This window comes from Myodes glareolus, chromosome 7 (genome assembly GCF_982192425.1).
Source record: "Myodes glareolus chromosome 7, mMyoGla1.1, whole genome shotgun sequence".
NCBI classification, from domain to species: domain Eukaryota; kingdom Metazoa; phylum Chordata; class Mammalia; order Rodentia; family Cricetidae; genus Myodes; species Myodes glareolus.
Window position 1 is genome coordinate 73,781,715 of NC_142032.1, and position 24,327 is coordinate 73,806,041.

Below are 24,327 nucleotides of genomic sequence, written 5' to 3' on the forward strand. Positions count from 1 at the left end.
TATATACGCCGATTGTGCAGTCATGTGGTCTCATTTAGCAGGTATATCACTCAGCTAAATATTACTTTGATAGTTTGATAGAGGTTTTTTTTTATTTTTTGGTTTTTGAGACAGGGTTTCTCTGGGGGCCTGTCCTGGAACTAGCTCTTGTAGACCAGGCTAGCCTCGAACTCACAGAGATCTTTTGCCTCTGCCTCCCCAGTGTTGGCACTAAAGGTGTGCACCACTACCACCTGGCTGATAGAGGTTTAAATATATCTTTAGTCACAGTATTTAATTTATACTCATAACTGATCAGCTATGACACCTTGAGAAGAATGCATTCATTCTACTTTCATCGGATGAATAATTTTTTTTTTTTTTCGAGACAAGGTTTCTCTGTAGCTTTGGTGCCTATCCTGGAACTAGCTCTTGTAGACCAGGCTGGCCTCGAACTCACAGAGATCCGCCTGCCTCTGCCTCCCGAGTGCTGGGATTAAAGGCGTGTGCCACCACCGCCCGGCTGAATAATTTATAGGTGTCAATTAAGTCCAATTGATTGATTATAACATTCAACCCAAGTACATCTTTACTGATTTTCTTCTACCTATTCTCTTCTGGATCTGTCAGCTACTGAGAGGCAAACACAACTCCAATAGAAAAGTGGATTCACATGTTTCCCCTTGCAGTTCTATCAGTATATACTTCATATACTTGGGCATTCCTTTGTTGTGTGCATACACATTTAAGACTGTTATGTCTTCTTGAAGAATTGGTCATTTTATCATTCTATAATATTTCTCTTTATCCCTAATTTGTATTGCTATTGAGCCTGGTCTATGAAACTGATTTGGTTTAAAGTTTCTCAAAGCAAGATATTTTTACTCATCGTTTCTATCCACCTATTTCTGTTTGGAGTGAGTCACCTGCGGAAAACATTTGTTATTATTTTGACCAGGTCTCACTATGTAGACCAGACAGGCCTCTTAGCTTGTTTTCCTCCTGCCTCCACTTTCTAACTGATGGGATTCCTCGTATGTATCACACCCAGTACTGGGTTTATTTTGGTGGGGGTGAGTAGTATATCCAGAATTGAATTCAGAGCCTCTTGCATCCTAGGTAAGCACTCTGTCATGGAGCTGTGCCTGTTCAGGGACAGCTTGTGTTTTCAATTGGTGTATCGAGGTCACTGACATCTAAAGTAATTATTGGTTGGATTTGTTGTCATACTTATTAGTTTTCTATAAGCTTTTTTGTTTTATTTTTTAAAGCTAGTTTTTTCCTATGTAGCACTGACAGGCTTTGACCTCTCAGTGTAGGTCAGGCAGGTCTTGAGTTCACAAAGAATGTCTTGGCTTCCTGAGTATTGGGATTAAAGGCATGAGCCATCATAGAAATATATAAGTTTATCATCTTTCTTTTCCTGTATTTTTAAGTTTTAGTTTATTACTTAGTGATTTCATTTTCTTATTTGCATATCAACTACACTTATTTTTTTAAATGGTTGCCCTTGAATTTATAGTATATGTCTACAATTAATACAAGTTCTCTTTCCAATACAATATACTACTTTGCAGGTTATACAGTACCTTGTGATAGAGAATCTGCAGTTCCTATCTCTTATCCTCATAACCCTACTGCCATTCATTTCCAAAGCTGTAATTATCATATTACTTATCCATAAACTATAATTACTGAATGCAAGTTGCTATTATTTCAAATCAATCATTTTGTGTAAGCAATTAAGATTTAAAAACAAATTATTTTACATCCATTTTTCTTTGTCTAGGGTTTTTTCTTTCTTTAGAACATCTGAATTACTTGTTTTCCTTTTCCTGAAGAATTTACATTTGATGCAAAGCAGGCAGACTAGAAACACACTTCTTTATGGGAAAGTCTCGATTTTTCTTCCATTTTTGAAGGATAAATTCTCTGGACAGAATTCTAGGTTTTGTTTTTCTTAGAATACTTAGAATATGTCATTCTTGTTTCCATGGTTTCTGAAGAGAATTCAGATATACAGAAGATATATATATATATATATATATATATATATATATATATATATAACTTTCTCTCTGTATTATTTCATTATTTTCTCTGATTTTCTGCAGTTTGAGTATGATAAGCCTCTGGGTTACTTTGAAAAAAATATTTTATGTGTGCTTGTGTACACAAGCGGGTACATTTAAAAATTTTTTTTTTACCACTGTGCAAATGTAGAGACCAGGGAATTACTAGTGGGAGTCAGTTCTCTCCTCCTACCATGTGGGTCCAGGGATGAATCTGTGGAAGATGAGACTTTGCAGTAAATGCCCGCACCTTCTGAACCATCTCACCAGCCCTATGTGTAGCTTTTTGGAGGCATTTTCCTGCTTGGTATTTGATAACTCTATTTGGAAAATTCAGATTTAAATAAAACTAAAAATTTTGTTCCTCAGTGATATAAGCTCTATTTTAGGTGCTCAGTAGCCTCATGTAGCTAGTTAGTACATGCCAGACTGAAGAGCCAGGTCTTGACAAGATGGAGTGCAGTCTAGGTCTCCTGCGAGTGGTGCACAGAGGAAAGTGTCTTCCGGGAGTCTACTGCTACCAGCCCACTTCTGCCCTTTCCCACCCTGTTGAGTCCACTTCCCCTGGAGAATGTTTTCCTTCTCCACCCTCAAATTAGCTGTTTCTGTCTCTAGCTTCCCTTAGGTTGCACCTACTCACAGAATCCTCTAGGGGTCAAGGAGAATGTTTCACATATGTCCCTTTAATTGCACTGTGGGCCTGCTACTATCACGCAGAAACCCTTCACAGTATCAATGCACAGCGCTTCACAGACCAGATGCCACACCTGTGTGCTGAGCTACCAAAACTGAGCAGTGCAACTTGACAGCTGTGCCCTGTCAAGAAAGAAAGTTAAAAGCAAAGACAACTCTTCATTACTCCTTTAATAGAGGGAACAAACAAACTGAGCTTTGCTTTTCCCTCCCCTCATTTGGGCCTAGAATAGAAAACAACATTGCCTTTGGCTTTTTAGCAAAATATAGCCATCCAGAAACCACTGATTCACACAAGTCTACCTTAGTACCTATTGGGTTTTTTGTTTGTTTGTTTTTTCTTGATAGGATCTCATGTGTAAACCTGACTGGCTGGAATTCCCTATGTAGATCAGGCCTCAAATTCAAAACAATCCATCCTGCCTCTGCCTCCTCACTGCTAAGATTTAAGGCATTCACTACATATGGGGCTTACTGGTTTCTTTTTATTACTGCTATCCCTCTCGGATGTCTCTTACTAGTTGTATACATTCAGCGAGTTATGCAACCTCTCTGGCTGATGTCATTCATCTGGTGATGTTGCAGTAATGCAAGGTGAATCAACATACATGCCCAGGATTTTGGACATTTTCATTATTATTGCTCAAGGTTGGAATATTCTAGAGCACACTGACTAAGGTTGAGGCGAAGTGACAGAAGAGTTTAGTAGTTTCCTTCTATCTGCTTTTATATCTATATTTTCATTAATTCAAGACTCCCAGTAGATATTTGGAACTGTAGATGACAGTAGTTGAAGGGACTCTAGCCAGCTCGGGCTTGGCAAACATGGCTCTGGCAGGCCTTGCCCTTCTCCCCCCCCCCCCCCCCCCCCGCCATCTGCCTTGCTAAAAACTGTTAGATCACACCCCTAAAACTACTCCCTGCTGTTTATTCCCTTATTTGCCCACTTCCCCCTCTTGAGGTTGACTGCTAAGATCCAGCTGTCAAAGTATTGAAGTCTATCATTTAAAAGTCCTATCTGGGCTCACCTAATTAACAAGTCCAATCAAAATTAAACACCTCATCCTAATTTCCCCTTTTATCATTATAAACTGCCATTTTCCTATAGGCTATGTTTGTCTCCTCTCCATCCAGAGGCAGTCCTTTGTCCTGTTCAAGCCTTCCCTCTCTCCCTGCCCCCCTCCCCTCGGACAAATACCCCCCCACCCTCTCTTCCTTCCCTTCCCCTTCTCCCTTCTCTTTGATCTCCTGTCCTAGTTTCTTATTCCTTGCCCTCTGTCGCTCTGGGGCAAAGACATATCATTTGTGCTGAGAACTTGGTCTTGGGGATCCAGAGCCGATACTATTCCTTTCAGTACCAAAGTCTATATATACTGTTTTCCTCCCACTACTATATATATCTATAACCAAGTTTAATTTATAAATTAAGCACAGTAAAAGATTAACAATAGTAGGACCATTATGACAATGTACCATAACAAAAGTATGTGAATTCAGCTTTGAAAAACTAAGTATGGTTTTGAGTCAGGATCTTGCTCTGTAGCTCAGGGCAGATCCTACTTTGCAATTCCCCTGCTTCAGTTCTCTGAAAATACCTTATTGCACCTCAGCAAAGATTTTTTTTCTTATTAAGTAAAGAATTTTCACCTTTTCACTTAAGAGAAGCAACTTACGCTTATCTTTGGCATGCTCCAAATGACAGCAAGACTATCCTTATGCTGTGACGTCAGTAGGTAAATAAAGGCTATTTGAACATGGGGTTTGCAGTACAGTGACAGTCAACCCAATAATAGAGATGGCTATTAAAATGATGGTAGGTGGTGGCATATAGAGCATGGAATTGCGGGGTAGATACTTCCTATGCTAGGCAGGCCAGGCTGGGACATGAACCAATTTCATCACCTGACTCAGAATGACACACCCAACTTGAAACTTCCGAGTTGTTTATTTTAGAATAGTATATATTTTTGGACATATTGGAATATTGTATAATTTTGGACAGTGACTAGCTATGGATAACTGAAATTTTAAAAAGTGAAGCCAGTACTGGGCATGGTGGGGCACACCTTTGCTTGTAGCACTTTAGAAGGAGAAACCGGTAGAGCTCTCTGAGTTTGAGTCTAGTCTGGTGGCCTACACAGTGAGTTACAGGATAGCCAGGACTACACAGTGAGACACCATCTCAAAAGGAAAAACAAAACTGAAACTAAGGGCTAGAGAGATGGCTCCCTAGGTAAGAGCACTTGTTCTGGCAGGGACCCTGGGATCAATTTCCAGCCTGTAATTCCAGTTCCAGGGGGTCCGATGCCCTCTTGTGGATTCTTTTGGCATCAGATATGAAGTAGTATGTGTATACACACACACACACACACACACACACACGTACACACACATGCATGCCTATACATAAATTAAAAAAATTTTTTTTTTAAAAATATGACTTCCTTTCTGGGGTGTGGGATGGGGGGGTTGCTGTTCAAGAAAAGATTAAAAAGCCTTTCTCCCTACCTTCTGTGCAGTATGGCATTCTGCCCTTTTAGGGTCACTCCACACATCCTGGCTTTTATTCAAATCAGAGCTTCTCTAGGAGCAGCCTGGCAATGTACTGCAAGGTCACCTTTTTGGTTCTTAAACAACTGTATGAGCCACAAACTGATGCTCAGCAATCACCAGTCACCAGGTCATGAACTTTCAACCTTAATTAGACACATCGCCAGCACAAACAACCTTAGGTCCTAAGGTCAAAAATATTAAAATTTACTTAAGTTTATATATTTAATATACATTTAACTGCAGGTGCATGGGGTGCACACCTGCACAGTGGACCCTGGGGCAGGGGCGTCCAGGGTTCTAGGCCATCCTGAACTCCATTAACAGTCGAAAAAATAGTTTATTCACGGGCAGGAGAGATAGGGCTCAGAGGCAGAAGACGCAGGGCTTGGCTCCCAGCACCACATACGGTAGCTCAGGACGGTCTACCAGTCGGGTTTCAGCGGGTCCAATGCCTTCAGGCTTTCTCTGGCAAGGGATGAAGGGGGGACATATATCTGCTATTTGCAGGTTGGACAGGCGCAAACATAATTTTTCAAAGATGTTTCATGATTTTACTTTCTCGACACTGCACAAAGGTATTATTAACGTTATGGTTGCCTAAAGGTATTATTAACGTTATAGCTGCCTATAGAAATTACGGTGCCACGGACTAAACTGTTGCACCCAGAGGGAAAGGCTAAGGTGCATTCCCTTGGCAGAAGTATGTATGCATAGTTATACTCTGCCTCATGCTCTCATCCCCTAAAACATACTCTTTAAAACTGATCGCAAATTGGAGACCCATGGGATAAATTCAGCCTATATAAATGTTTGGCTCTTTAAAACTGATCGTAAATTGGAGACCCATGGGATAAATTCAGCCTATATAAATGTTTGACCTTTTATAGAGTTAAACGTTCTTTCTCGGTGATATTTAAAGATTTTGTGCATAAATCACCACCCGGCTTTCTACCTTCCCTTTAAAAAATAGGTGGCACTTCATCATTAGCCAAGTAGCTCCCTCGCTGCCCTGGGATGTTTATGCTCTTCTACCTCTACCATTTAAGCCAGCTGGTTTGGGAAGGACTCCGGCTCATCCCTTACAGGTGGCCTGGCGCAGCCTTCGTGACAGGGTAACTGACTTCCAACCGGAGTCCTGCGGTTAGTGGCTGGGTCGATCACAACCTGGAGCCTCAATTTCCCTATCCGCAAAACTGGCTGATAACTCGCGTAAGCGATCAGGAATGTTGATTGAGCAACTAACCAAAAGGCTGGGCACGAACACGGGACTCCGAGGCGCACCCCTGCGACCTAGGCCGGCGTCCGCAGGCCCGTCCTGGGATCCGGCGGGGAGTCCCGAACCCGGAATCCGCCGCGCTCTCGGCCCTCCCGCCGGGGGCCCCCGCGCCCCGTCGAGGTCGGCCCCTGCCTGGCGCAGAGAGGCGTGGCCGGCCCTTGAGCCCGCCGCGGCGGCCATGGCCTCGGTGGTGGAATACAAGGGCCTGAAGGCCGGCTACCACTGCGGCTACTGCGCGTCCAGGGAGGGCAAGACGTCGTGTGGTGAGTGTCCCGCCGTCCGGGTGGCCGTAACCGCCTCCCGCCAGGCCCTCGCCACGTCCCGGCGGGTCCCTGGCGGGGGGTTAAGGCCGTTGGTCACCCGACTCCAGCTTCCCGGGCTCATTAGTCTCTGCCCAGCCTGCCGCCTCCTGCCCGGCTGGGTCTTCCCACCTCGCCCTCACCGGTGATAGCCGCCCCTCACAGAGGAGGAACGGAAATAGCGGAAGGCTGCCCTCAGTCAATATGGCGCGGGCGGCGTCAGTCACGCGTGTTGCCAGGTTTTTCCGGCCCGCGAGCTCCCGAGTGGCTTCGCGCGGTCTTCGGAGGCGCGCGCGCTGCATTGTGGGGTGGTGGAGGCGGTGGCGGCGGCTGCGTTGGGCTGGGTGGCTCTGAGCCGGCGGGGGCCGTAGCGATGGCTTCCTGGAGCGCGCCTACTTTCAGCCTCGTAGAGTATTTTGAGAGCCAGACCTTGTTCCAGTGTGGCTATTGCAAGAATGTTGCGTGCAGTGTCTCCAACGGTGAGCGAGCCGGGCCGGCGGGCGTGGGAAGCCGGCAGCCACGGCTTTGGGGTGGGGTGGGGGGTCTGGGTGGTGACGCTTGAGGGACTTGGGCACTCGCTGCATGTGGAGCATCGGGAAGAACCCCGGGGGTGCTCCGCCCGCCCTCGCTGCCGTCCACGAACAGCTGCTGGTCTGTGCGAGAGGGAAAGGAGGAAGGAGATTGGGGTCTCCTAAGAGCTGACCGCTGCCCTGCACCCCCGCGGTGGGTGCTGGACAGCCGGGGCCCCCCGCTGTCTGTGTGGAGGGGCGTGTGCGTGAACACCTGCGCACTGTCATCCTTGGATAAGAGTGTCTGGGAGAACATCCTAGAAAACAGTGTCTCTAGACTGATTGTCCCCATCTGCTTGATATTCTTTTATCTGTAGTTCATACCAAGTCTTTCTGTCAACCTACCTTTAGGACCACAACAAAATTAACACACGGTGTTCTGTCAGGATTCATGTTTCCTTCCTTCCCTGTTTCCTCTCTTATTTCCCTCCCTCCTTCCTTCCTTTTGTTTTTTCGAGACAGGGTTTCTCTATGTAGCCCTGGCTGTCCTGGAACTCACTCTGTAGACCAGGCTGGCCTCGAACTCACAGCCTGCCTCTGCCTCTCAAGTGCTGGGATTAAAGGCATGTGCCACCACCGCCTGGCTAGGATTCAGATACCTTAAGATTTGTTTGTTAGCTGAACATCATACTGTCTGATGTGTCATGATTGACAAATTCAACAGGTGGAAAACAAGATAACTGTGAAAATAAAAATTCAGGTTGGACGTTTGTGCAGTTTCAAAGACTGTTAGTGATTTGGCCGAGTATGATGTACTGGTTTACAGATTCATTAAATGTGTTTATTAGGTAGCTGGGCATGGTGACACTTGCCTTTAGTCTGGGAGGCAGAAGCAGCTGTATCTAAGGCCATCTTGGTCTACAAAGCGAGTTCCAGAACAGTCAGAGCTACACAGAAAAACCCTGTCTTGAAAAACAATCAAAAGAAGTGTTTATTAGGCAAGCTGTGGTCTTAAGTAGACAGTTACACAATCATTATAAGTACCATTGTGAAGAACCGTTAAGTGGAAAAATGCTTACAGCATAGGGTTAAATAAAATAAACAGGATACAGATGTTCTTTTCCTCCCAGTGACAGCTGGGAGGAATAAGTCCCAAAGAGCAGTACATCAGATAGTGACAGTGGTGCCTTTGAGTGACAGAGAATTGGATAAGAGAAATTTGTCCACTATAAATGTTTTGTGTTTGAAGATTTGTGGAGGAAAAGTCTTTTCATGTAGAGAAATAACTGTGAGTTTTTAACGTTTCGGTTTTAATATCCACTGTAGGGCACCCTTCTGTTGGATGACTGATATTCTATTGCAGATCTGAGTGGCCGCAAACTCAGGATTCTTGTGAGCTTCAGATGGTTAGCAAGTTGGTATTAGCGAGTGACTACCCTTTGAAAGTTATTGTTCATTGATCTCCTGTTGTTGTGATGAACACCGTGACCAAATGCATGTTGGGAAGAGGACAGGGTTCATTTCATAATCCACTTTTCAATCCCTCATGAAGGGAGGGCAGGACAGGAAGTAGAGGCAGGTGCCCCGAGGCAGGAACTTGGGGGCAGGAACTGAAACAAGGAAGCGCTGGTTTACTCACCTTTCTATTGAACTCTGACATACTGGGGATCATGGGAAGAGGCACGTACAGTAGGACGAGCCTAAAGATGGAGCTGGCTGGTGGTGAGGGGCTAACCCTGTCTACTTCAGTGTTTGGAGTCCAAGTGCCTGTGAGTTTGCTGCAGAGAGGCTGCAACAGAAAAATCTCAGACTTGCTCAGAGGTCTTGGGGAAAAAAAAAGAGAGAGAGAGAGAGAGCGAGCGAGAAAGAAAGAAAACTAGTCCTTAGGCGGTGACTCTGGCCATGTGCAGCTCTGGCCTGTACTGGTGGCTACAAAGCCACAGGCAAGCAGCTTTTTCATGAGTTTGTGCCCCAGAGTTAGATGCCAGATGAAATGCGATCCTTATTAGTCTTACTAATTAAAACCCAGAGTCAGATAGTGGAATAAAAGCTGAAAGATCAGAGAAGTAAAGGGCCAGACACAGTCACTTCTTACCTCTCTGACGCAGAGCAAACAGGGCTCTGATCACGTCTACACTCTGCCTTAATCATTTGCTCTCTCGTCTCTACAGACCTCCAGACCTCTGTGGTTAACTAGTGGCTAGGTCCACCCTCTGATCTCCAGGCAAGCTTTATTTGTCAGAGCACAAACAAAATCTCACAACAGTTTTCTCTAGTTTTATTGTTGAAGCCTGTGCTGTACATATTATGCATATCAATAATTAGAACTGTTAGTTTTGTCACCTTGACGTATGTTAGAGTCATCTGGGAAGAAGAAGCCTCAACTGAGAAAAAGGCTCCCTCAGATTGGCCTGTAGGCAAGTCTGTTGTAGCATTTTCTTGATTAGTGATTGATGTAGGAGGGCCAAGCTCTCAGTGACTGATGCCACCTCTGGGCAGGCGGTACTAGGGTTTACAAGAAAGCACTCTAAGCAAGCTGTGGAAAGCAAGCCAGCAAGCAGAGATTCTTCCATGCTGTCTGCTTCAGTTCCTGCCTCCAGATTCCTGCCTCGAGTATCTGCCTGTAGGTTCCTGCCTTGGGCATTGCCTCTAGTTTCCTCCCTCCAGTTCCTGCCAGACCTCCCGTCAGGATGTGTTCTAAACTGTGAGGTGAATAAACCCTTTCCGCCCCAAACTACATTTGGTCACGGTATTTATCACAGTAACAGAAAGAAAACAAATGACAACTCTCAAATAGGTGAGCCAGTCTGTTAACTCATTGGAGTTATTAATGAAAGTTTGTGTGATGAAGTCCTAATTCCAATGAAAATCTAGATTTATGTCATAGATACTATTTATTAATCTTCCAATAAATTTGAATCACTTTTGATGTATTTGATTCTTTAGTTCGAGTAGATTTTGTTGGTTTGTTTGTTTTGAGACAGGGTTTCTCTTATGCATCCCTGTTTAGCCAAGTAACCAAGGCTGGCCTTGAACTCAGAGATCTAACTGCCTCTGCCTCTTTGAGTGCTGGGTCAAAGGCACATGCCACTACACCTGACTTTTTTTGGACCAAAGGTCTTATATTACCCCGACTGTCTTCAAATTTATTATATAGTTGAGGCTAGTCTTAGCCTGTCTTATCCACCTACCTCCACCTGCCTTTACTCACTAAGTTCTGGGATTACAGGTCTGTGTCACTCCTCTTATCTTAGAATAATATATCTTATTTCCTTTTGTGTTGTCTGTATTATATTCAGTATGAAGTATGTATAAACTTTTTATTACTCCAATATGAATGTTTTAGAATTTTAGTCTAAATTTGCCATTTTTATTTTTATTAATTTTTTACATAGGGCCTTACTAGCCCTGGCTGGCTTGGAATGCACAGAGATCCACAGAGATCCATCTGCCTCTGCCTCTGGAGTACTGAAATTAAAGGTGTGCATTAGCACGCCTGGCCTAATTTCTTTTTCTTTTTCTTTTTGAGCACTTAGAATTTTAAAAAGAAGACAATAGGACAATGCAGAGTTCTGGAATTAATGTGGTACTTACTTTTTCAGGCATGTGGGCACACTCTTTGACAGTACAGGATTATCAGGATCTCATAGACCGAGGATGGAGAAGGTAAAGCTCTTTAACACTGATTCTTTTCGCTATTGTTCAGTTGCGTCTTACAACTGCACAATGAAATCACCTTCAGTTATCTGAGGTTGTAAGAAAGTTTAAGAAAATGTTTATTATTTTTTTGTGTACTTTGTTCTCAGAAATTTATTTGGAAAGGTAAAAATGATGCATAAAGCCAAATACATTATAACCAACCTTGTGTGCTTATTAGTAACTGACAGTTACTGGAATTATTCTAGTCTTTCACTAATTCTCTATGCTGTCTGTCCTTTGCAAAATATTTGACAGCAGATTACATACTAATTATTGTAGAAAGCATATTGGTAAAGCTAAGGTAAGGGGAAATGGTTTTTCTTTTAATTTATCTACCATACCTTTATCATCTTACAAAATTAATACTAATTTTTCTGCTGACTGTGGTATGTCATGCCTGTAATTCCAGCACTGGGAAGCAGAGGTAGGTGGATATCTGTAAGTTTGCGACTAGCCCAGGCCAGCCGGGGCTACATGGTGAGACCCTCTCAAAGAAAACCAAAACCAAAAATTAATATAATTTTTTGATGGTACATGGCATTCGTTTAAATTGCTTTCAAAAGATCTTATTACTTTGTGTGTGTGTGTGTCTGTGTGTATGTGTGTGTGTGTGTGAGAGAGAGAGAGAGAGAGAGAATATGCACGAACCCGTGAGCTTGTGCGTGGTTGGCAGCAAGCGTCTTTACCTGATGACCTGTTTTGCTGGCTTCTTCCTGAGTTTTGATTGTTTTCTAGAGTCACTTCTTTCTGTTTCTTTATGTTGTATGGTGTATCTGTGTGTAGTAGCTGACTTGAGATGTTCCTCTTGATTGCTCATCACCTTATGTATTGTAGCAGGGTCTCTCTTTAACTCCAGAGTTAGTGCCATTTTGACTAGTTGGTCTAGCCAGCCTTGTTCCAGGGATCCCTGTCTGTGCTTCCTGCAAGCCAGCAGTATAGATGGCTGCCTGGTTTTGGGGCGCTGTACTCCAACCTTATGCTTACACAGGCAGGGCTTTTATTACTGAGCCATCTTTCCTAGATTGCCTTTTAAAAAATTCATTTTTAAAAAATGTTTCCTTGTGTTTGAGTTTTGGCTTCTGTGTGCTGCAATGTCTATGGAGGTCAGAGGACTACCTGTGGGAGGTTATTCTTTCCTTCTATGTGGGTTCTGGGGAGCAGAGCAGGTCTTCAGTCTAGGCAGCAAATGCCTTCATCAACGGAGCTATCTCACCGATCCAAGATTGACACACATAGGCACACACACACAGTTGGTTAATTGATTCTGTAATTGTTCACACATTGTGTTTTCTTGGTAGTTTTTGTTTTGTTTTGTTTTGTTTTTTTGAGATAGTTGTTACTATGTACCCCTGACTGGTCTAGAACTCTGTATGTAGACCTGGGTCTGCTTCCTGAGTACTGAGGTTAAAGGTGACTGGATAACTATTTCTAAGTAACTTTTAGGAATGTTTCTTATGTAAATGTAAGCAATATGAAGCATTAAGTACTAAATGCCAGTATTTTCTAAAGTGGAAACTGAGCATGCCAATTAAAATGTTGACATCCATTAAATTTAATATGAGTCTCAAAATGTAGATGGAAGTCAGATGTTGTAGGATTTTAGATGATGTCATAAGGATCCCGTTAAGGTAAGAAGGAGCCATTCAGGGGTTTTATATGAGAGCAATGTGAGGAAATTTTTTTTTTTAGAAAGGTTCATTTATAAGTCAGAGAGGTATTTGAGAGGGCACTCCTGGAGGCAGGAAGGAGAGGACAAATGTAAGATATATTTAGCAAGTAGAAATCTTTGATAGGTTGTGGAGGTGAGTTTGAGACATGATGTCCTTAGTATACAATAAGGTAACAATAGTCTAAAAGGACTCTCAGGTTCCTGACCTGAGAAATGAATTTGTGGTTCTACTAACAGGTCTACAGTGCCTATAAATGAGGCTTAAGTGGTACTTTAAGCTCGTATGTGCGTGTGGGGTGTGTGTGTGTGTGTGTGTGTGTGTGTGTGTGTGTGTGTGTGTGTGACCGTGAGGAAGGTCCATCTGTCTAACAACATCATGGACATTTTTTTTTTAATTTTAAAAAGAGTTTTGTTTTTAAAATTGTGTGTATGAGTATGTACCTGTATGGTGCCATGTACATGAGTATTGGGGCCTCTGGAGCTGAAGGAATGGGGTTTTGAGTGCTGGGAACTGAACTCAGGTCCTCAGGAAAAACGGTACATGCCCATAGCCACTGAGTCAATGCTCCAGCCCCGTCACGCACAGGTTTATTACTGTCTCTGGTACTGATAGAGTAGCAGATGGAGACACTGAAGGAGTTGAAGGTACTGATGTGAATTGGTGCATCTGTTGAGGTCTAGGAAAGGAAAAGTTGGTTTTTCATGCTGTTGATTAGATTTTACCCTTATCTTAGAGTTTTTCTAATCTATTTTGGTACGTGTGAAAAGTATATAAGAAATTAACAAACTGTTTTTTATAATTTTAGAAGTGGGAAATATCTGTATAAACCTGTCATGAATAAAACATGCTGTCCTCAGTACACAATAAGGTAAGGATCTACAGCACAAAGATTGTGTGTATTTAAAGTAGAATCTTAGGATTTTAAAATACTGTTTCTGCTTTAGTTAGACATTATAAGGAAAGTAAATAAATTGTCTTTTCTATGTATTGATTTGAAATCCACATATTGATAAGTGGATTCTTATATTGTTTAGTTAGTCCTGATATAAAGATGATATGAAAAAATACTTTGTTAGCTAGTGGAAATTACTTTTATTTTTCAAGACAGGATTTCTCTGTGTAGCCCCGGCTGTCCTGGAACTGGACTAGGCTGGCCTCAGGATTTGCCTGCCTCTGCCTCCCAAGTGCTGGGTTTAAAGATGTGCACCACCGCTGTCTGGCAGAGTCTAGCCCCCCCTCCCACCCCAGGGTACTCGTAACTTTGAAGCCTGTTCAGAACTCACTCGTTGACTAGACTGGCCTCAAACTCGTAGAGATCCTCCTGTCTCTGCCTCCCCAGTGTGTGCCACCACTGCCTGGCTAGCTTTTTTGTTTGTTCGTTTTCCTTTTTTTTTAATGAAAAAAAGTAAACTAATTTTTTCTTTGAAAGTGGGTGTCAGTTGCACATAGCTTCTCGGTTCGGGTGGGAGTTCATGTTCACTCTTCCTTCTGGGTGCTGGGACCCTGTTTTAGTAAGGGTTTCTATTGCTACAATGAAACACCATGACCAAAAGCAAGCTGGGGAGAACAGGGTTTATTTGGTTTCTACTTACAAATCACAGTCTGTCAATGGAGGAAATCAGAACAGGAAATGAAGCAGTGATGGGACCCAGAGGCAGGAACTGATGCAGAGGTCATGGAGGGGTGCTGCTTACTGGCTTGTTCCCCATGGCTTGCCCAGCCTGCTTTCTTACAGAAACCAGGACTACCAGCCCAGGGATGGTGCCACCTACAATAGGTTGACACCTCTTCCATCAATCACTAATTAAGGCAATGCCCTACAGCTGGATCTTATGGAAGCATTTTCTCAATTGAGGCTCCCTCCATTCAGACAACTCTAGCTTGTATCGAGTTTACATAAGACTATCCAGCACAAGTGACCTCTTGACAACTTGACACACAAACACATTACTTTTAAGCCACAACCTTTCTTTCTTATTCTTCCCAAGATTATACATTAAAATCCAAATTCTCTGTAAATACCTGAGCTCTCTCTCTCTCTCTTTTAAAGTTTAGCCTCTCAACTGTGGGTTCTTGTAAAATAAAAAAAAAAAAAAGATTAAGTCCATTCTTGAAGAGGGAAAAACCAGTGCACAGTCACTATCTGAACAAAGCAAAACCAGCCTCCAAAAGTGTAAGTGACTCAATGAGCAGTATCTGTGATTTGTTCACAGCCTTCTGGGCTCCTCTAAAGGACTTGGGTCACTTCTCAGGGTCTGCCCTCTACAGTACACACGACTTATCTTCTAGGCGCCGGCAGACTCCACTCCACTGCTGCTGCTGTTCTTGCTGATGATCCCATGGTACTGGCTTCTCCAAAATGCTGGCATCTTCTGCTGCAACTAGCCTGCACTTTCTCTAATAGCTTCTGCTAAACTCTCTTCATGGTGCCAAGCAAGCCTCCGCTTTTCTGCATGACCCCTTCAGTCCTGAGTCTTTAGCTGCCTCTGAGGCTGTTCCTTCACCCCTTCTGGCCTTTCACAGTGCCAAGCCTCAGCTGTTCTTCATGACCTCTTTGTGCCTTCAAAACCAGTACCACCTGGATGACTTTCACACTACCAAATTTGGCCCAGTGTGAGGTACAACCTTGGCTGCCTCTGTAACACAGCTTGTGAACTGACTCTCATGAAACGCTTCAGATCTGACCTCAGCGATGCTTTTGTCAGTCATCTCTAATATCTCAGCACTGGCTGACCAGCAGTGGGTGTCCCAGCAGAGCAAAGGCTTCACTTCAGCAGTCCTGGTGTCTTGTCAATCACAGCTGATTCTTCAGCCTCAGCAAACCAGAACCACAGAATTTTTTCTCTTCCCCCTCCTCTTTCTTTGAGACAGGGTTTCTTTGTGCAGTCCTAGTCCTGGAGCTTGCTCTGCAGACCAGGCTGGCCTCAAACTCACAGAGATCTGCCTGCCTCTGCCTCCCGAGTGCTGGGATTAAAGGTGTGCAGTAACTCCGACTGTCAAGAACCACAGAATCTTAAATCAAAATAACAAATGGCCCTGACAGAGTCTTTAAACTTCCCTCTGGAACGTCACAAGTCAGGCTTCCATCTTCTGCATTGCCCTCAACATTCTTCCAGCTCCTACAGAACAGCTCAACCAAGCATTGAACACTCAGTGACTTTCCTTGACCACAGTTCCAAAATAACGTGGTCAGGCCTGTCATAGCAATACCCCACAGACTTTGTGTGGCTTGAACCTGTGCAGGTCTGGCGGGTGCTGCCACAGTCTGTGAATTCATGTGTGTATTAGTCCTGTTATATTTAGAAGACACTGTTTCCTTGGAATCATACATCCCCTTTGGCTCTTAGATTCTTTCTGCCTCCTTTTTGGCATAGTTCCTGAGCCCTCAGGGGAGGGGTTTAATAAAGACTTCCTATTTAGGACTAAGTGTCCCCAAATTTCTCAGTCTCTGCACATTGTCCAATTGTGGGTCTTAGAGAGTTTGGCCTTCTGCAGGTCACAGTGACTGGAAGTGAGATTTGGAGTTGGTGAGAAAAGCACACAGACTGCTTTCCTGAGGAATGAAAGCTTCTTTTCTTGTTTCTTTGTTTTTCACGCACTGTTTTTATATTCCCCATAGCAAGTCCATTTCAGAGAGGAGAATTTTTCCCATAACTAAAAAGTTTCACAGTTACTAATAATCACAGCAAACACATTTTTCTGGAACAAGCCCATCCTAATACATTTCTTTCTTTCTTTTTTTGTTTGTTTGTTTGTCTTTTTGATAACAGGGTTTCTCTGTGTATCTCTGGCTATCCTGAAACTCACTCTGTAGACTAAGATGGCCTTGAACTTGAAAAGATTGGCCTGTTTCTGCCTCCCTGAGTGCTGGGATTAAAGGCATGCGCCACCATCACCCGGCTCCCAGTATATTTCTTAATCATATCTTTATACATTTTCTGAGAAACCCACACTCAGTTAAACATTCTTCTTTTAAACTTCTCACAGACCAGGCAGGACCTTTTCTGCCATAACTGTTCATATAGGCAGTAGTTTTATAATTGCCAGAAAACTAGGTTACTCGTTTCATTTTTTTATATTTTAGAGTTCTGCCCAATTATCTTAACTAACCATCCAATTCTTTGTTTTCTAGTTGCATGAAGTGGGTTGTTTAAAGCTTTGTCTCAGCTGTGATGCGCACTGAAACCCGTGAACACATTTCCCAACATCAGAAAGAGCTTGAGCTAGCCTAATTCTTGAGACTCAGTTGTTTTCCTTAGTCATTAACCTAACCCATAGTCTATACAGCTCCTCAAGTGAAGCACAGAAGTCCGAACCCTGTGATACTTCCTTGTTCCTATTTTCTATCCTCTCCAGTTCCTGCTTTATCGGGGCGGGGATCCTACCTTTGCTTATATTAATTTTCCCACTAAACTAATCTCTATCATAATCCATTACTATATTTGTTAGAAATTCTTAATTGTCAAAATTCTATTTTGTATTCTATTATTGTATAAACTCATTACTTCAGTTAAACAGTACAGCTTAAGATGAATTCATCTTCATAATGATCCACAGGTAAAAATGCCCAGTAAAATGGGATATTTCTATGAGATAGTCACATAACATTAAAGGCAATGGGAATCCTTCCACACCCATTCACACCATGCTAGATACCAGAAGAAAATGGCAATGGCAAACGTTTAAAAAGGCACAGCAGTAGTAAGAGACATTCGGAAGCCAAAGCTCTTGGGACCTTGCCTGTCTGAGATTCACTCACAGAGCCTTGCTTCCTGGTGGGCTGAACTCCTGAAGCTCAAGTGCCACCTGCTGGTCGCTCTTCTGACATACCACTGGGAGAGTCTCTATGCTAGTCTATCATATATATTACAAGAGGAAGCTTCTCTGATGATGGCTGACTGTGACACTGATTTATGGGGATAGCAGAATGTTGTTAGGAGTCAGTTTATTGATATGTTCTTTTAACAGAACAAAAGTATTTGATTTTCCCTTAGCCCATGACCTATCCAGTCTAAGATTCATGACCACATGAGCAGTGTCAGGCATTCCATCTCATGGAGTGGGTCTTCTAGCCAAGCAGAGAGTGGTTGGTTACTCCCACAGTGTTTGTGCCACAGTTTCACCGGCATAGCTTGCAGGCAGGTCACTGTTGTAGGTTACAGGGTTTGTAGTTGGGTTGATGGTTACCTTTCTCCTCTGGTAGCGTGCAGAGTACTTTCCAGAACCATGAACACTAGTCAGTAGGTGTGAAGGCTCTAGGTAGGCACCAGCTTGACTTCTCTGTGTTCAGTGAGATATGTAAGTGTTGTCTTCAGCAAAGAGGCCTTAGCATTAGTTTATGGAGAGCAACCAATAGCCTTGGCAATAGCCTGGGATGTTTGTGGGCTTCTGTGGAGCATGTTTGGTCAATGACTCAACTGGATGTAACCCACTCCCTGGCGTTGGATGTTCTGGTTGGTGGCAAAAGATGACTGAGACTTTGTCTCTTCCATTATTTTTATTTCTTTTGTCCATCTATCTATCTGTCTGTCTATTTGTCTATCGATTTATCTAACTATCTCTATAAATATATATAAATATATGTAAATATATTAATATATTTAGGAAACTTCTAGAGTAGTTTTCCATATGACCTTAATGTTAGTTGTTCCCCCCACATTCCCTCTCTTAACCTTATTATCCACCCTCTTCCCCACTTAATCCTATTCCAGTATCCCCACTGTCTCTCCATAAGTATATATTCTATTTCTCTTTTCTGAGGGGACCTGTAACATGAGGGGGCAGGCTTGTTGGGGTTACTGTCCCTCCCAGTACCCCAACAGCCAGCAAGCAACAAAGAAAATAACACAGAGTCTACATCAGGTTATAAACTGATTGGCCCATTAGGTCAGGCTATTTATTAGTTCTTATAACTTATCTTAACCCATTATTCTGATCTATGTTAGCCACATGGGCTCAGTACCTTTCTCAGTGTGACAGCTTACATGTTGCCTCTTCGGTGTTCTGCGCAGGAGTGGTGAGAGAGTTTCTACTTCCAGAATACTCCCAGTCTCTTTGCTCCACCTCTACTTCCTGTCTGGCTTTCCCGCCTATACTGCCTGCCTGGCCAATCAGCGTTTTATTAAAATATGGTTGACAGAATACAGATAATTCTCCCGCACCAGGGACCCTTTTCTTTCCTCTGTAATCTGTTTCTTGATACCTAACCTATGTAGTTATATGGATTATAGCATGCCTATCGAAGGCTTAAAAGCTAGCATTCATGTATAAGAGAACACACACAACATAGTCGAAAAACAGCTTTGACAAAATTTGAACATTCCAGGGTAGGAACGTGAGCATTAGAATTGTTAAGCAAAATGAACAGAGATATAAGAGAAATAAGAAACAGAAACAGAACAACATCAGGAGGGATGTTCAGTGAGTAACTGATTCACCTTGTTTATTTTTCACACGCTTGTATACTTCACTCCAAAGGGGGGGGGCAACAGACTTCATTAGCATGGTATAAGGAATAAACTTAAATTCTCTGACCTTTGGTCCAGGTGGGGTAGATCCACCTCTACACTCAAAATACTAATTAACCACACCCTAGGTCAGAATCTCTTGTTTGTAGCCACACCTGTTGTCAACAACTTTGAGAGAGCAAAAATAAGCTCAAATTCTGACTTCCAATCAAGGTAGAACAGGCTTCCAACTGTGGGCCTCACAACACACACACACACACACACACACACACACACACACACACACACACACAGGAGAGACAGACTTCAGTGAATCAGCTCAACTTTATTTTAGAGTATAAGGAATATATAGGGTTGGGGAGTGTGGGGATAAGTGCTGATTTGCATTAAGTGGCACACTCTTATCACAAGACTTAGAACGTGAAGGGAGGGTCCTATTGCAGAACTCCTAGCACAAGTCGTCTTAGCAGAGATCTGTGCCACGGGGCAAGCTAAAGATGAGTCAGGCATCTGGTTTAGAGACTGCTTTTAGATAAAGTCAGTCCTCCAGGCCCAGGGACGTCCTCCATATAAGGGCAGATAGAGAGCAGGAAGCCTTGCTTGGGAGAAAGGGAGTTCCCATATTCTGGAGCTTAGAGAGAAAGGTGCTAGGACACAGCAGACTGCAATGTATTCCAAAAATTCTCTCATTTTTCCTTTTCAGTTTTTCATCTTTTTTTTAATTGAATCTTTTGAGAAGTTGTCCCCCCCCCCCATTTTAAACTCTCTTTACAATTTTTACTATCAGCCTTTACTACTGAAAACAGTTTTTTCCCTTGTCTTTTTTGGGAGGGGATAGTGTTGCTGCTGTAGTTGTAAAAATTTTAGAGCCGGGGTGGTAGCGCACACCTCCAGCACTTGGGAGGCAGAGGCAGATGGATCTCTAAATTCAAGGCCAGTCTGGTCTACAAGAACTAGTTCCAGGACAGACTCCAAAACTGCAGAGAAACCCTGTCTCGAAAAACAAAACAAAAAAATTTAGAAAAGTAAGAGATTTTTTTCCAAAGAAATTTCCAAGCTTTTCTTCTTGTATAGTCTGTTCTTTTTGCAGTTTGTTTGACACCCATTTTTGTAGGAGAGACCAAGAGTCTAGTGATTCCAGTTTTTCAGTGTCCTAGTAAAAATGTTATACATCCAAAGAATGGGTCATTTTTTTTTTCTGTAGCTTTTAGGTAAATTGCTTTGGCTTGGCTATTGTGTTGGAGATTCTGTGAAGTAAATATTTTTAGGTCTGATCACTTTTTTGAGAGAAAACATGCAATGCTGGTGGTCAGGGGTTAGATGGGGTTGTCAGCATTCAGTATGTAGACTTCTTTCTGCTCCCTGATTTAAGTGTTTAACTGGAGGTTTCTCATTCTGCCTGGTGCCACAGCCACTTTAAAAATAACCACTCAGAGACTTAATATTAATTACATACTGTTTGGCCTATTACTTAAGCTTGTTATTAATTAACTCTTACAACTTAAATTAACCCATTTCTGTTAGTCTATATTTTACCACAAGACTTGTGACTCGTTACCTCACATCTTGCTCTTTTGGCAGCTACTTGTGTCTCCCACAACTCTGCCTTTGTTTTTTTTTTGTTTTGTTTTGTTTTGTTTTTTGGTTTTTCGAGACAGTTTCTCTGCAGCTTTGGAGCCTGTCCTGGAACTAGCTCTTGTAGACCAGGCTGGTCTTGAACTCACAAAGATCCACCTGTCCCTGTCTCCCGAGTGCTGGGATTAAAGGCGTGCACCACCACCGCCTGGCCAACTCTGGCTTCTTTCTCCCTGATTCAGTTTGGTTTTCCCGCCATAGGCTAAAGCAGCTTCTTTATTAACCAATGATAATAAAACATATTCACAGCATACAGGGGCGTCCTACATCATAAGGATATGTGACATGCAGAAGACTCTGTGCTTTGCTCTTCTCTAAAAGCTGCACTGTGTGAGGAATCAACTCTATGCGGTTGAGAAGAAGGTCTGACGTGGGACTGTCTTGAAAACAGATTTCGAAGGTGTCCTCCTAATTGTAGATGCAGCTTCGCTTAGACTTTCAGATGTAGCACATGTCTGCAGTAGCTGGATTGTTAGGGATAAGAAAGAGCAGTGGTCTCACCCTTCCTAACGCTCTGGCACTTTTTAATACGGTTCCTCATGCTGTGCTGACCCCAACCATAAAATGATTTTCCTTGCTACTGTTGTGAATCATAATGTAAATGTCTGTGTTTTCTGATGGTCTTAGGTGATCCTTGGGAAGGGGCCATTTGACTCCCAAAGGGATTGCAACCCACAGGTTGAGAACCACTGATAGAGAAGAAATTAAATACCTTACTGGGTTTTTCATTGTTGAGTTAGGATTCAATTTTGATTACCTCAGTCAGTTAACTATTTATAAATCTGTTCCCTACCTTCCAATATTTCTTGCCTTCTCTTTTTCCTCTGGTTTATGTGCTTTTTTTCCCTCTTCCTCATCTTCTTTCTTCCTTCTTCCTTTTCTTAAAATCTCTTAACTATAACTGTACTTACAGTGAATTTTAGAGTTTTGGAGTAGGATTAGAGGTTGCTTTAAATCACATCTTACAAAAAAAAACCCAGACATGAAATTTGCTGCAGTCTACAATGTACTGTCCTAAACTGACCTCACTAAAAGCTTTTAAAATATTTGCTTGCTTTTCTAGGTGTCGCCCTTTACAGTTTCAACCATCAAAATCTCACAAGAAAGTTTTGAAAAAAATGCTGAAGTTTCTGGCTAAAGGGGAGATTTCGAAAGGCAGTTGTGAGGGTAAGAAAAGATCTGGTCTGGAAACTATTTTCTCTAATGTATCTCTCCTAGGCTCCCATTTTCACATGTCTAACTCAGGTCAGGTGGGGAAGGAGACTGGTATAACGTAATCCTATACTAATATTGTAAAGCTAATGACACTAGTGACACTACCATTTGTCTCACTAGACCCTTCAAATGTAGGAAGTACATACTAGCAGAGCCTGTCTTTGAAGGAAAATTGAGGATCATTGGAAAGATGTTGTGACTTTTTAAACTGAAATATTTGTTATTCAGACGCTTTGATAACACATCTGACTTGCTTCTAGTGATGTCCTTGTGACAGCTGTAGCATGAATTCTGATTGGTCTTAATAATAATAAAAATTCAGAGTCAGATATCAGGGGTGGAAACTGAAGGATCAGAGGAGCAGAGCAGCCACTAGAGAATTCTTACCTCTACCAGTGCTCAGACTGAAGGGCAGTCCTGCCTCTACGAATCCGCAGACTGAATTCTCAGACTGCATCTGTTTCCACAAAACTTCAGAGTGCACTGAGCTCTTGTCTCCTCCTGCCTTATATTTCTCTCTTTGCTCAGCCATATCATTCCTGTCTCCACTTCCCTAGTGCTGGGATTAAAGGTGTGGAATCCCAAGTGCTGGGATCACCTTTGTGTGAGCTGTTTCTCTTTTAGACAGATTCAATCTCGCAGAGCCCAGGGTGACCTTGAATTCAAAGAGGTCTCCTGCCTCCGTCTCTCGAGTGCTGGGATTAAAGGTGTGTGCCTTCACTACCTGGCCTTTATGGCTAACTAGTGGCTTAGGTTTGCACTCTTCAAGCTTTATTTGTTAGAGACAAAACAAAATGTCACTATAGAAGCTTCTAATCCTGGGAATCTTAGTTTATTCATTCATTCTTAGCTTATTCATTTATTCCACAAGTAGGTTTTAAATGTGTCATGGTCACGGTCTTAATCACTGGAGAGACAATGGTTGGCCTAGCAGGTAAATTCTTTGGCTTCCTGCACTGTCCTGATTAGACAACTTAGAGTAGAATTGGCTTAGCTGGGGTCAGCAAAGAGGCTAGAAGGCTTGGTTTTAGAGGTTAAGTGCTGATTAGAGCCTTGGAAATAGTTTTGGTATAGCTCTGGTGGAATATTATATGTACATTGTTATAAGAAATGTTTTAAAATTTTTTGGTGTCCAGAAATTACAGTCCATATGTAAATTGATGATTGCCTATGTTTTCATGTGACCTATACATTTGGCTCCTTGTTTAACTTGTTATGTGCTTCTGACTTGATTCTAAAACTGATTTCATAGGAGGTGACATAATCACCAGGCCAAAGGGAAAGGGTTGAAATTTTAGGTCATAATTTTCTTAAAGACAAAATTAGCTAGACCAGTTGGGTGTCCAGCATTGGGAGCTTGACCACAGCTGGCACAATTACTGGAGGTCCATTCTTCTGCTAGAGTGGTTTGTCTTAGGTATAGCTCCCTTGCTTTGGAAGGCAGGAGAGTGGATTTGGCAGACACACTGCAGCAACCCAGTTACTTACAGTTCTACTAATCTAAAATGTGTCAAATTTTATAGCTGATGATGGGCTTTCATTTTATTCTCCTTTGTAGATGAGCCCATGGATTCTACAATGGAGGATGCTGTTGCTGGTGACTTTGCATTAATAAACAAGTTGGATATAAAGTGTGATCTTAAAACACTCAGCAGTGACCTCAAAGGAGGCATAGAGAGCGAAGAGAAGAAGAAGGAAAATAGTTTAAAGAAGGAAGGACCTAAGGAATTAATTCATCCACAAGCTATAGAGGAGAAGTTGGGTTCTGGTGAACCATCGCATTCAATCAAAGTTCATATTGGTCCTAAGCCAGGTAGTGTATATTTTGTATAAGTTGGTAGTTATGCCTAGAGACTGATTAGGTTTTCTTGTGTTGTTTTGGGGGAGTTGGGCAGGGATTACACGATCTGGCAGTATATAAGAATAGTCCTATGAATGAATTAGTGTGAATATGACATATATGGTCATTCATAAAAAGCTGAAAAAAATTATAAAACCCAAAAAACCTAAAAATTGATTTCAGCTTATTCTCTTTTCTCGTTTTTATTCTTTGAGGATTTTTTTACACTGCATTTTGATCATATTCACCCCTCCCCTCCTCCTCCTCAACTCACTCAACTGTGCCTCCCCCCTTTTAAACCCACCCAATCCAATTTGTGCTGCCCATATATTCTTGGATGTGTGACTTTCACTGGAGGGTGATCAACCCAACAGATGCACATACCTTAAAAGTGACTTTTCCCACTCCCAGCAGCTATCA

At 42.5% G+C, this 24,327-nt stretch overlaps 2 protein-coding genes across 15 annotated transcripts in view; one reads left to right on the forward strand and one right to left on the reverse strand.

Moving 5' to 3' along the window:
• Positions 1-5,614: 5,614 nt before the first annotated feature.
• Positions 5,615-6,753, reverse strand: LOC125413598 (uncharacterized). The gene is made up of 2 exons (XM_085693191.2): positions 6,541-6,753; positions 5,615-5,762 (listed from the first exon to the last, which is right to left on the reverse strand). The coding sequence occupies exons 1-2, from the start codon at positions 6,751-6,753 to the stop codon at positions 5,661-5,663; spliced, it is 315 nt and encodes a 104-aa protein (XP_085549317.1). The 3' UTR covers positions 5,615-5,660.
• Ate1 (arginyltransferase 1) overlaps positions 6,704-24,327 on the forward strand; it is a 116,033-nt gene continuing 98,409 nt past the window's right edge. For 8 of the 14 annotated variants that reach the window (XM_048455134.3, XM_048455136.3, XM_087908379.1 and 5 more), the window contains exons 1-5: positions 6,704-6,836; positions 10,984-11,047; positions 13,556-13,618; positions 21,916-22,019; positions 23,626-23,880. In XM_048455134.3, the coding sequence (XP_048311091.3) occupies positions 6,752-6,836; positions 10,984-11,047; positions 13,556-13,618; positions 21,916-22,019; positions 23,626-23,880 (571 nt within the window). In that variant the 5' untranslated portion in view covers positions 6,704-6,751. Of the gene's footprint in view, positions 6,837-7,185; positions 7,352-10,983; positions 11,048-13,555; positions 13,619-21,915; positions 22,020-23,625; positions 23,881-24,327 lie in introns of those variants that run through there. The other 6 variants (XM_048455147.3, XM_048455146.3, XM_048455148.3 and 3 more) reach the window with 4 other exon arrangements.